General features: G+C 40.2%; 2 protein-coding genes across 5 annotated transcripts; one reads left to right on the forward strand and one right to left on the reverse strand.

Annotated features, from left to right (window-relative positions):
* The first annotated feature begins 1,930 nt into the window (after positions 1-1,930).
* LOC141599031 (L-aspartate oxidase 2-a, chloroplastic) lies at positions 1,931-7,247 on the forward strand. Of its 4 annotated transcripts, none has more exons than XM_074418905.1 (8): positions 1,931-2,183; positions 3,160-3,308; positions 3,772-4,129; positions 4,658-4,900; positions 5,173-5,229; positions 5,312-5,392; positions 5,804-5,865; positions 5,962-7,247. In XM_074418905.1, the coding sequence occupies exons 2-8, from the start codon at positions 3,172-3,174 to the stop codon at positions 6,989-6,991; spliced, it is 1,968 nt and encodes a 655-aa protein (XP_074275006.1). In that variant the 5' UTR covers positions 1,931-2,183; positions 3,160-3,171; the 3' UTR covers positions 6,992-7,247. The 4 variants fall into 4 exon arrangements, with proteins under 4 accessions (XP_074275006.1, XP_074275003.1, XP_074275005.1 ...); XM_074418902.1 differs by having other exon boundaries at positions 1,948-2,400; positions 3,146-3,308; XM_074418904.1 differs by having other exon boundaries at positions 1,948-2,183; positions 3,146-3,308.
* Positions 7,248-7,565: 318 nt separating this feature from the next.
* On the reverse strand, positions 7,566-9,780 carry LOC141599030 (pentatricopeptide repeat-containing protein At5g48910). Its single transcript, XM_074418901.1, has one exon. The coding sequence runs from the start codon at positions 9,686-9,688 to the stop codon at positions 7,673-7,675; it is 2,016 nt and encodes a 671-aa protein (XP_074275002.1). The 5' UTR covers positions 9,689-9,780; the 3' UTR covers positions 7,566-7,672.
* Positions 9,781-13,094: the final 3,314 nt, after the last annotated feature.

The following is a 13,094-nucleotide window of genomic DNA, read 5'->3' on the forward strand; positions in this document are numbered from 1 at the left end:
TTTCTGATAAAATGTTGTATAAAAGACTAATTGAATTTATACAACCCTTAAAACATGAAAACCGTAAATTGAATTGATCGTAGTATGTTATTGTATTAAATCACTAAAGTATTACACTAGAAACAGAACAACCCGTGAATTTCACGGGTCACAAAACTAGTTGGTGCTGTCATTTGTCATCCTAGTTGGGTATTTTGCAAGCCAAACAAAAAGACTCAATGATCAGAAGTTGAGAACAGGAGAACAACTTGTGCATGTGATTGCTTACAACGAACGGAGGGGAATATGGGATGAATATGTCCTTGATTGAAAAAGTGAAAAGGACCATACCACGAATCTCAACTACCTCCATACACATGCAAATATAGCCCTACTTCTTTACACTTTTTTTCTTTTTTCTAGTGGCTGCAAACCAATGTCGTGAATGCTCTTTTCTACGCAACATCTTACGTCTCTTCCCACAAAATGCCCCCTACAAAGGCTCTTTCTTTTTATGGTGGCTTTGAATATTATAAAACCGTCTTCTATTTATCTAAATAATCACGTAAAAATACTCGATCTTGTAAGTGGCGAAGTTAGGATTTGTGGTTACAAGGAGAATTATAAAAGTGACCGTCCGTATTTGATTACAATTTTTCATTTTGTGTCGATAATTACTTATTAGGTCATGTATTTTTGTACTTAATTTTAGCTCATTTCAATTCATTTCAGCTCTATTCGTTCAACTCAACTCATCTCTTTATAAATAAAATCTTTTCAGTTCAATTCAGTCGAAAAGAACAGGTAGACTTGTTTTATGTAGTGTCGGATTCGGGTTCGTGCTCGTGTTCGTCTCACATGTAAACGAGTGGGTTACAAACCTTTCAACCAGAACCCAACCCAACCAAATCTATTATCGTGTTCGTGTTGACTACTGACTCCGTACATAAATGGAATATTGTGTCTCAACTCAAACCCGTTACTTTTGTATCAAGTTTTGTATATGTTTTCGTGTCGTGTTATATTTTGATCACAAATTCTCATTATAGACGGACACTATCCGTCTATACGTATAGACGGATACCATTTTCCCTCACAAAATACCCATTTGCCATAAAGTGGTAAGCACATGGGGGTGCCCCACCTTGTCCCCCCTACCCATTGTATTAGAGGTTTTTACTTGTCTATACGCCCCACCCGTCTATACCAAGACCTATTGTATTTTGATTTGCCAATTATACCCACATCAATATTTTTTTTTTTTGGTGCAAAAGAGGGGCAAAGCCCCGATACAAATACGAAATTAACTAGTAACTAGACGAGGTATAGCTACTCCTAGAATGTCTTCACGAAGAATCGAACGGAGGCCGTCCGGAGGATGATCATAGTAGTTGACATTGGTGCTTGCCATTACTCCCTCGTTAGCGAGCCAATCAGCTGCTCTATTAGCTTCTCGGAATACATGATCCACTTTAACCACCCAACCTTCTAGCTTGATGAGAGTGATGCATTGTTGAACGATGGGACGAAGACTATTACTCAAGAGCTGTTCCTCATGAATGAAACTGACACAAGTCTTGTTATCCATATGAACCGATAGTTTGCGAATTCCTAATGCTCGAGCTCGTTCCAAACCCACCAAAAGGGCGCGCATCTCCGCCCTCATGGAGGTACAAAAGCCACCCGAAAAGTTGTATGCACTTAGAAATTCACCCGTCTCATCGCGTAAGATGCCCCCGCATCCGGCAGGACCCGGGTTTCCTTTTGATGCACCATCCGTATTCAACAAAACCCATCCGTGTGGAGGCGTATTCCAGCGAATAAACCTCTCCTCGTGCACAGTACCCGGAATAGGTATACCCACATCAATATAAAACCGTCTTATACTCTTATTAAACGACTCCAACTCCAAGAACATTCAAAGGATAGAAATAGTATAAAGTGAAGGCACAAAGTTTAACAAATCTTGTACGGAGTACAAAATTCCAAATTGCAAGTCAACCGCGGCGCCTTGAATCCTCCTTTATACCCCATTACATTCATGATCATTCCCTCCAAAAACCCAAAAAAGAATCACTATTAAATGTGACCACTTGTTTTTTATTTAATTTAATTTGTTGAATTATTATTCAATTTTCTTGGTGCATGCAGAAAGTTGGTGGAGGAAGAAGAAGAAGAAGAAGACTAGAAGAGGGACATAAATTGTGAGGCTATTAATCTTTCACTTTTTTCCTTTTTTTCTCTATTTATTGCCCACAAAATTTCCTGCATTTTTCTGTTCTTTGAAAATAAACAAACACAAATTATTCACAACATTAAATTTATTTATTTATACACAATTGGGAGCAAAGCAGAGGGATTTTTCGTATAATTGTATTGTTTTGAGGTAGAATTTTGCAGCAAGATTTGATCTTTTTGCAGGTAAAATTCTGGGTTTATTGCCATTTTTTATTTGGAACCTGCAGTGGTTATATTAGGTTGGGTAAACCCCGAGTATACGTGATAGCCTGCAAACCACATATACCAGGTTAACCGCCATTTTTAGGGGGTGACATGCTCGAAGTCTATAAGGCATAGACTTAGTCCATAACCCCACAAGATCGGTCTTGTTGCCATTTTTTTTATTATTGAAGAATGTGGGAATTTGGTTCATTCACACATTGTGTTGGGTTTTGGCAAAAACTTGGTTAGATCAGCATGCTTGTTTAATGAATTACATAAAGTCTTATGTGAGACCGTCTCGAAATTAAGACGGCTATGTGGTTCATTTAATGCTAGCTTTTATAACTATATATGTTGTATCCTTAAGACGGTCTTAAGCAAGACTAACTCGATGAATAAATGTTGGTCTGACCAGTGACCTTGTCAAATTGAGTTAAAAGTTAAAAGTTTCTAAGCAAGTTTACTTTGTTTTACCATAGCATAATAGTGATTGGGGCCGAGGGTCCGTAATCAGTGGTGGATCTAGGGGGCTAGTAGAGGCGCTCGCCTCTGCTGGACATTGAAAATTTCCAATTTTTTAGTTAAAATTTCGGACTTTTTCAAGTTTACCTTATGGCATTACCTGTTCGGCTGTTCGCCCCCCTAACTGTGAATCCTGTTTCTGCCGATTATAATTTGATAGGAGATATAGTTGCATGAGGATTGATTGTTGCTTGTTTAACAGATCTTTGTTTATAGGAGTTAACTAAGATGGCAAGAGTAATGGCTGCTGCACAAACTCACAATGTGCATTTTGACAAGCCTCTTTTTGAAGGACATAGTTGCAAGCAGGCGTTGGCGGTTTCTGGTGTGACATTCAAAGGAAGCACTAGATCAGAATTTTCATGGTACCTTTTACTTGGTTCCATCATGTGTAATTTTACCATTTTTATTGTGTAATTAACCCTTTATGAGGTAGCTGATGCAAGAGTTATGTGTGCTGTGGAGATAGTTGTTTCCCTTCTCTTCTTTTTTCCACGGTGAAGCGCTTTTGTATAGTCTCATTTGATTGACTAGAGGTCATAGTTAAGATTAGGGGTGAAATATCACTATCAGCCATTGACTTAAAACCTTCCTAGTATCTTTTGGTCGGAGAGCTTGATATGAATATTGTTGGCTGGCTTGCTCAATGGCTTTGCTGGTGTGTGTATGGACTTTAGAAGTATTAGGACTTCAGATTTCTGTTACGGTTATGGGTCACATGAACGTTACTGCAGAGGAAAGGCTATGTTTTTTTGGACCCTCCTTAGGTAGTGATACTTGTATACCTTACCTATGTCTAACATCAGGAAATTGCGTATAATTGGTTAGGTCATGTGCAGTCTCAAGAGCCAGATTATTGCATACTCACAGGAAGTCTGGTTTCACTCTGATGAGCAAGCAGAAGAAATCAATTGGACCAGTAGCGGCATTATCCATAAGAAATGAGGCTGCGTTATACTATGACTTTGTGGTTATAGGCAGTGGAGTTGCTGGCCTTCGTTATGCTCTTGAAGTATCAAAGCATGGAACTGTAGCTGTAATAACCAAGGCCGAGCCTCATGAGAGCAACACAAACTATGCTCAAGGCGGTGTTAGTGCTGTGTTGTCCCCAACAGATTCTGTAGAGTCTCACGTGCAGGATACAATTATTGCAGGAGCTCATCTATGTGATGAGGAGACTGTAAGGGTAAGATTGTGTCATAAATCTTTGCTTAATTTATAATTGTGTATATTTTCCTCAGTGCTGCGTGTTTGGCTAGAAAGAGAATCGTATGAGTATTAGTGGTGATGCTTCTAGGTCTTATAAACCACCTCCATGGTTCCATCCGATTTATATTTTGAGAGATTTAACATTGAAGCAAGTTGAAGTAGCTGGACTTGAGTGGCTTCTTGGCTTTGACAATGGATTTGGTCTTCTAGTTTATCCTTTGGAGATTTGTACCCGTACCATGTTCTACGGATGGCGTGATTCATGGTTATGTTGGCCAACCCTCTAACCAAAATGTCTGTACTAGAATAGTGTTTCTTCGTGAATTACATTTGCCAGTAAATTTTTATATTCGAAGTTTATGAACTTGGACCAATTTTCTGCACCGAATCGAACTTCAAAACATACAACTCTTGGTTTGGCCATGTGGTTCATGTAATTTAGCGCTCTTGTCAAGATTTATGCTGATAGATTTAGAGTTTGATAGTGAGTCTGTGGACTTGTCAGGTGGTGTGCACAGAAGGGCCAGAAAGGATAAGAGAATTGATATCATTAGGTGCATCCTTTGATCACGGTGAGGATGGAAATTTGCTCCTAGCGAGAGAGGGAGGACACTCCCATCGGAGGATTGTTCACGCAGCTGATGTGACAGGAAGGGAGATTGAGAGGGCACTCCTAGAAGCCGTTGTCAGAGATCCTAATATCTTTTTGTTTCAACATCATTTTGCCATTGATCTGCTGACTTCTCAGGTTAGTTTTCATACAGGCATTCTCATTTTTTTAATTGATTCACGTTTAAGTGCTTACCATTTCAGCTTAAATAATGCTAGTTAAATCATTTCATCAGAGTAACCATTTTTACTGCCGATGAGTCTAGTATAAGACCGTCTTACTTGTGAGACTAATCCTTATCAACACGGATCTAAGTTACTACTTACTAGTTACTACAAGAGCCAAGAGCCCAAGGCCACAGGAGTTATTGAACATAAATTGTGAATGAACTAATTATTTTTCTTTTGCAGGATGGTTCCAATATATTCTGTAATGGTGTTGATACAATAAACTCTGAAACATTGGAGGTAACCATGATATTAATCTTCTACCTCTAGCTGTTTTCAGTAGTTCTTCATCATACTCATAAAATGTCTCTTGCTATTTCAGGTGGTGCGATTTTTATCAAAAGTGACTTTGCTTGCATCTGGTGGTGCTGGCCATATCTATCCGACTACTACTAATCCTCCGGTAAAAATTCAATCATCTTTGTCTCTTTTTTTTGAGCGGTTTATTCTTGATTAATGGCTATTATGTTGATAAATCTACTACTAATCCCTGGTTGCAGTGTTTTCATCATGTTGATAATTGATAAATCTACTATTAATTGGCTGCGCTTCTTTTAATTGTGAAGTATCGAGTAGTAGTACTAGTCGTTCATCGCATTTCTCTAATCTCGATCAATTTTCATTTTGGGTAATTTGAATATAGTTTGTGTTATCACTGGGGTAAGGCAACGTACATTCCATCGTTCTTACCCCGCCGTTAGTTGAAGCCCTTGAGGCACTAGGGTTTTTCTTGTCTCTGTTTTTTTATCAGAAATTGTGTTTACTTTTAAACATTTTATATGGTGCACTGATGCAAAAGAACTTTTGTATTTAGGTGGCAACTGGGGATGGAGTTGCTATGGCTCATCGAGCTCAAGCTGTGATTGAAAATATGGAGTATGTAAAACCATGTTAGCTTTATCGTCTTGAATTATGTGTCCTCTTCGCAAATTCTATTTATGACATCTACTCGGGTTATTTCTCCTTTATTAGGTTTGTTCAATTTCACCCAACGGCCTTGGCAGATGAAGGGCTACCTGTCGCACCCAAAACCCCCCGTGAAAATGCCTTTCTAATAACGGAGGCTGTTAGAGGAGATGGAGGCATCCTTTACAACTTGGACATGGAAAGATTCATGCCTCTTTACGATGATAGAGCCGAGCTTGCTCCAAGGGACATAGTGGCTAGAAGCATAGACGATCAATTAAAAAAGAGGAAGGAGAAATATGTGCTTCTCGACATAAGCCACAAGCCTCAAGATAAGATCCTTTCTCATTTCCCGAACATAGCGGCTGAATGTCTAAAGTTTGGCCTTGACATTACACGACAACCAATACCAGTGGTCCCTGCCGCTCATTACATGTGCGGTGGAGTCCAGGCAGGTCTCGAGGGTGAGACGAACATCAAGGGTCTCTATGTAGCCGGAGAGGTTGCTTGCACAGGGTTACATGGAGCAAACCGGCTCGCAAGTAACTCATTACTCGAGGCCTTGGTTTTCGCAAGGCGAGCCGTGCAGCCGTCGATAGAACATAAGAACAACACAAAGCTCGAGTTGAGCATTTGTGATCAGTGGGCTCCCCCGGTGAACCCCACATCACTTGGGGACGATGTTCATGCCAAACTGATCACGAAGACTCGAGAAATACGAAAAGAACTTCAAGGCATCATGTGGAAATACGTAGGTATAGTAAGGTCAACAGCACGGTTGTTGAGTGCAGAGCGGAAGATAGCAAAGTTGGAGGCGAAATGGGAGGAGTACTTGTTTCAACATGGGTGGAAGCCGACAATGGTAGGGATAGAGGCCTGTGAAATGAGAAACCTATTTTGTTGTGCTAAGCTAGTGGTTAGTAGCGCAATGTCGAGAACCGAGAGTCGTGGGCTCCACTACACGACTGACTTTCCGAATCTAGAGGAGAGTAAAAGGCTGCCAACAATTATAATGCCCTCTTCACTTGTTCATGCTACATGGAGTTCCAGGCAGCTTTATCGACAGGCTAAGGAAATCGATACCTGTGTTCTATGACAGGGTGTCTCGTAAGTCTTGAGATAGTAGTATACGCCTTGGACCATGTTTCTAGTGTATCACTTAACAAATGAAGTTGCCTTTTTGTTGTATTTTTGAAACGAAAAAACAACGAAGAGTTGCACCAGTTTTCCGCTCCTTGACTCCTTCGACTGGTCTGCATTATTTGTACATAATTCGTTGATACAATTTGAGAGTTTGAAGGTTAAAGTGCCAGAGCTTGGTTGCAGCAATTTAAATTGTATGTTTCCTTTGATCTGTTTTTGCTATTTAGAGTGAATCCTGGTTTCAGACTCGGAAATGTGACCTTTCGTCAAGCTCCGATGAGGAAAGCTCCGTTCAGAGTCACTTTGTGGCATTGATCTATTACTGTGACGTTACTGTACAGCACGCCGCAACATAAAAACAGTTATACTGCTACGGAAACAGATTTAAGCTCGAGACAGTTTTCTGGTTTTAGTTAATGGAATGAAAACTGAAACAAAATTGACAAAAGTAAAGATTGATTTTTTGTGATTTCTTGGATTGTTCCTGTCGTAATGATGTGGAGAAACATTACAGTCTACAGATATTATTGAGGGTTCGGATTCTGTTAGCCCTCGAGCTATATATAAGTTTAATCTTTGGACGCAACTTGAAGTCGAAAATCTGATGAAAATAGAGACCATAAATCAATACTAACTACCAGTAGTCGTTACAAGAACAAGACCCATCTTTAAAATGATGAAAGCGTTTCCGATCTCTGACAACAATCGTTCGTTCATAAAGTTTCGAGATCAGTTTAATTGAGGAATGACAATCTTGACATATCCGAAGATTCTTAACCACTCGAAGGGGTGTTTTAGAGCGAGTACTGATTAACCCAAAGGCAACAGCAATTTTCTCACTGTGATACTGTAAACCGCTTTGTTTCGCGTCTTCTTCTTCTTCAACATTGAGAAATACTTGACTGGTATTTAACTGATACCCGATTTCACTCAATCTGCTAGAAATCTCCTCAAGCATTAGCTTAATGTCCGTTGCTCGTGGATGTTTGTCGTCTTCTACAAGAAACTCATGGATCGCTCCTTCTAGCTCTATCCAACTGCATCCCGGATCTTTTCTTATGTCTTTATCCTTCATCAGTAGCCTAACTTGGGCAACACCATCCCAATTTCCCAAAGACGCATACAAGTTCGAAAGAGCAACATACGATCCACTGTCAGAAGGAACGATTTCCATAAGGTGTTTGGCTACTCGTGCTCCCATTTCAATATTCCCGTGCATCTTACACGCACCAAGTAACGCTTTCCAAATGACATCATCCGGTTTTAAGGGCATTTCAAGTATAAACTTTTCAGCTTCGTCCAAGAGCCCATTACGGCCCAGGAGATCAACCATGCAACCATAGTGTTCAATCCTAGGCGGAAAGCCACATACATTCACCATATGATTGAAAAACATTTTACCTTCTTCCACTTTGCCACCATGGCTACATGCAGTTAAAACACCAATGTATGTCACATCACTAGGCTTAACCCCCAAATCTAGCATCTTCGAGAAATACTCAATCGCCTCATTTGCTCGGCCATGAATAGCAAGTCCATTAATAACCGCATTCCACGTAATAGTACTCTTTTTGGGAAGGCCTTCAAAAATCTGAAGCGCCTTCCCTAAACTCCCACATTTCGAATACATATCAACCAAAGCCGACCCCAACACGTCATCAATCACAATACCATTCCTCTCCGCATACAAATGAACCCAATTACCCAACTCAAGCGCACCCAAATGAGAAATCGCCGGAAGGACACTGATTAACGTCACATAATTCGGCTTAACACCGTCACCCACCACCTGCATTTCCCTAAAAACCTCAACAGCCTCTCTAAACCTCCCACCCCTCGCATACCCCGCTATCATCCCGTTCCACGACACCACACTTCTCTTTGGCATTTCATCAAACAGCTTCCGTGCAACCTCGAATTCCCCGATTTTCACATACCCATCAACCATAACATTCCACAAAACAACATCACCATCATCCCTCCTCTTCTTCCTTTCGCGAAAACCGTAATTATCGACATACCCATTTCCCAAATCATCACCATTAACACAAAAATCATCACTTTTTCTCACCCTTTTTCGAAACAACAAATCGGCATCTCCCATTTCACCACACATAACATACATTCTCAAAAGATTACTAATCACAAACTCGTCATCGTCAAACCCTAATTTCACAACTTGCCCATGTACTTGAACCCCAATTCTCAATCCCTTCTTCAACCTTCCACAAGCTTTCAACACAGAAGGGTAAGTAAACTTATTAGGAACAACAAACTCATCGTTCAACATTTGGGAGAATATCGATAACGCTTCAATAAGTTGGCTATCATAAAATTGTTCCTCAACAATTAGGGTTTCGGCTAAAGCGCGAATTATGGTGTTGTAAGAGAAGGGGTTAGGGCGAGGGATGTTGCGGAAGAGACGGAGAGCGTAATTGAGTTCGCGGTGAGTAATTGCGGCTGCGTGGAGGAGGGAGGAAGCGATAAGCGGGTCGTTGATTTGGGAGGTTTTGATGAGATGTGCGTGGATTTGAGTTAGGTGTTTTAGGGTTTTGCAGGTTGTGATTTCTGGGAAATGTGGTGAGGTTGAAGATGAAGAAGGTGATGGAGATGGAGGAGTGATGAGTGCGGTGGTGGTAGTGTTCATCATTGTATGGAGAGCTTGAGATGGTGTTTTAATGGCGGGAGATATGGTTTATCTAATTATCCCTCTATTTTAACAACTTTTTGATTGTTTTGGGACATCCATTTATAGCAATAGCATCACATCTGATCTTATCCATTTCTATTCAACAACCAAATTTTTTTTTTAGGGTTTTTCTATATAGTACCCTCCAATTTTTACAAATTCTATATGGCACCCTTCGATTTTTAAAGTTCTACATGATACCCCCTAAATTCAACATGCAAATCCAACCGTGACCTTGAACTTTGAAAACCGTTAAGTTATTTGTTAAATTTTCTAATTAGGTAGATGAATGACTCTTATACCCTTATTTAATGTTTAATCCACCTTCTTCCTCAATCACCTCACCATAACTAATATTCTTAATCCTTCTTCTACCTCCCACCATTTTCACCATTAACACCATTAAATCAATAATACCCATATTTATTCTTTACTTAATCAAAATAACCACACACTGATATGCTCGTTTTTTTTGCACCAATACCACTACCTTCAATTCTCTTCTAAACTACCAAAAATATTGTTAAAATAAGAAAATAAAAGTTGCAGAAAAGTGGGTAGCAAAAGGAGAAAGAAAATCATGAGCAGATGATGGGATGGTGGTGAAAAAGATAGTGGGTGAAGAGAAAACGGATCATTAATTGGGTTAATAAATATGTGTATTGATGAACATGGCGCTAATTGTGGATTAAGCAAACAAGTTTGACGGAAAAATGACTAATTGACAGAAAAGTTAACGGAAATTATGATTAAGGGTACCATGTGGAACTTTAAATAACACGGGGGTACCTTATAGATTTTGAAAAAATAGAGGGTACTATGTAGAAACTAAAATAATACGGAAGTCTACTTTCCTTATATGTTACCTGGAAGGCGTCCTCACTCAATCGGAGCTAAGAGTTATGGCTTCTAAAATATAGGGCTAAATCCTGAAATGTCATTGATAAGGCTGTTTTGTACCTGTGTGCAACAAGGGCTTGCAAGTCTACTTTCCTTGTCTTAAAGGGCACGTCCAAGTTATCCTATGATCCTTAAATAGTCCTAGTGTTATGGAGTGGAGGAAGAGAGGCCTTGTTTCAGAATAAGAAGACTTTTTGCGTATGAAAAGCAAACAATTTATGAACATTGAAAGTGACTTCTTGTGGTCCTCCTTTTGGGTTGTTGTTTTTTTCCTTTGCTTTAAAGTTGCACCTGCCCCAAGCCACGACACTTCTATGATCTTAGAGCCCTTTTGCTGCAAAGGACCTCACCTACTCACATCCCAAAACAACAAGAACAATCAGCCACCTTTATTACTTTATGCTTTATTGTTTTCTAGTTAGTTTGCTTGTCTTGTATTCAACTTTGTGTAAGATACTTTAGTTGTTTGTTGTAGTCTTTTGTAGGCCTTTTGTGGCCCTTAGATGTAGCTTGTAATCAAGGGTCAAGATTATAAGACTTGGTCTATATAAACCAAGCAAACTTAATGAGAATTTCAGATTTGAGTTGATGAAAAAAAGCTAAGTTTGAAAACTGAGTTTTCTACTTAAAATTCTTCTTGCTTAGTGCGCAAAACCCTCCATTATTTGCTTAGTGCTTTGGGGCGGAATTTAGTCCTTGCATCGTGATCTTGGACGAGATTCCTAGGCTTAGACTTGCTTCGTGATCTCGCCTAAGTCATATCCTTGCTTCGTTCATTGTTTTTCGTGAACATTTCAGTCATAAATACAACCCATTTTCGAGTCTAATTCTGTCCAAAATCGAGTCCTTGACGTTTTGCTCCAGATACATACTCCCTCCCATCAAAACCAAAGGTAACAATTGCTTTATCACACATGTTGGGATACGTTTTGCACCGTGAATATCTTTAGCTACACATTATTAAAACTTATAAAAATTTGATATTCTTATAGCATGAAAAATCAAACAAGATCTCACATGATTAGATTTTATCTTCTAAACTAAGAATAATATCGAAAATTCCATACGATCATGAATAGTGCCTTAAAGCAAGTGTTACCTTTTATTTGAATGAGAGAGAGTACTACATAGGCAAAGCCGTAAGAAATCCACGACGGCCCACAAAATTTTAAAAAAACTTTGAGGGAATCCACGCGGTAAGAAATCCACGGTCAAATGTGGAATAAGCTATCGAAAATCAAATACTCCGTAACAGTTATCCTAACTGACACCATTTGTAATAACAATTATTTCGTCATCACCTTATCATTGGTCCTTTATAAACCGGATTCGTAAATATCAACGACGTTTTAGTAAACGTCGACGACGTTTTAAAAAAAAAAGACGTTCACTGCCCCTCTTCTCTCACTAACCATTCTCCCTATTCTCTCTACTCAAACTCAACCTCCAACTTCCACCAACACTCAACCCACCACCACCACACTGCCACCAACACTCAACCACCACCACCACACTGCCACCAACACGCCGACCACCACGCCTCCACCTTGCCGTCACCACGTAGCCTCCGACATCACCAACAAGGTAAGTGCCTTTTTTTTTTTTTTGTTAAATTAGTTTAGAAATTGAAACTGTTCCGGGTGTAATTCCAGAGCAGATATTTGTTACCACTCGTGGCTCGTAGAATGATGTCTTTGCTTGAATCCTCCTTGCGGTCTCCTGAAATGATGAACAAACTGAGGGCTCGGCTTTGGCCGAGCGTACTCACTCCGACGCTCAAGTCAGTTAACTTAGAGAGGTAAGTTGTTGTTACTTGGCTAAGAGTATATTGTAGAGAGATAAGGAAGATATTACCAGATGAATAGTGGTTATTAGGTTAAAATGTGGATCCTTTCCTCAACGAAGGTTGAGGAGTATTTATAGACTTTCACCTTTTGTCACGTAGTGGCCAAGTGGCCAAGTGGCTAGCAGGTGGAAAGACCGTTCTACCCTCGGCCGATGGACCTATGGCAGGCCGACCGAGGGGTCTTGGATATGAGTACGCGGATATGTGCCCGGTGGCGGGTTGCGTGCCGAGACCAGTGTGTGACAGCCGATGGGCTTCATCGACCAGTCGCCTCGAGTCGTTAACTTTCTTTGTGGATATCTTTGACCTTACTCAATATGTTGACTTGGTCAGCGGTGCAGAATATGCCCATCAATTTGCCCCCAGCGTAGTCTATGCCGTGGTATGGGCTCCGATGTATGTTGAGCGTATATTCTGCATAAGTAATTTTCTGAAAATTTTTCCTGCATCGGCTTCTTCTATCTCGGCCTGGTTCTTGTTGGGCGGTACCATATCCCCCCTCCACATGGATGTATAACGGGCATCCGATGTGGAAAAGAAAGTGACGCTGGCCGAGACCAGGGTTGAGAGTGCCGGGTGTATTTGATTGCCCCCAGGCCGGTGCTTCCTAGCTTGGTTGAT

This window comes from Silene latifolia, chromosome 9 (genome assembly GCF_048544455.1).
Source record: "Silene latifolia isolate original U9 population chromosome 9, ASM4854445v1, whole genome shotgun sequence".
Lineage (NCBI taxonomy): Eukaryota > Viridiplantae > Streptophyta > Magnoliopsida > Caryophyllales > Caryophyllaceae > Silene > Silene latifolia.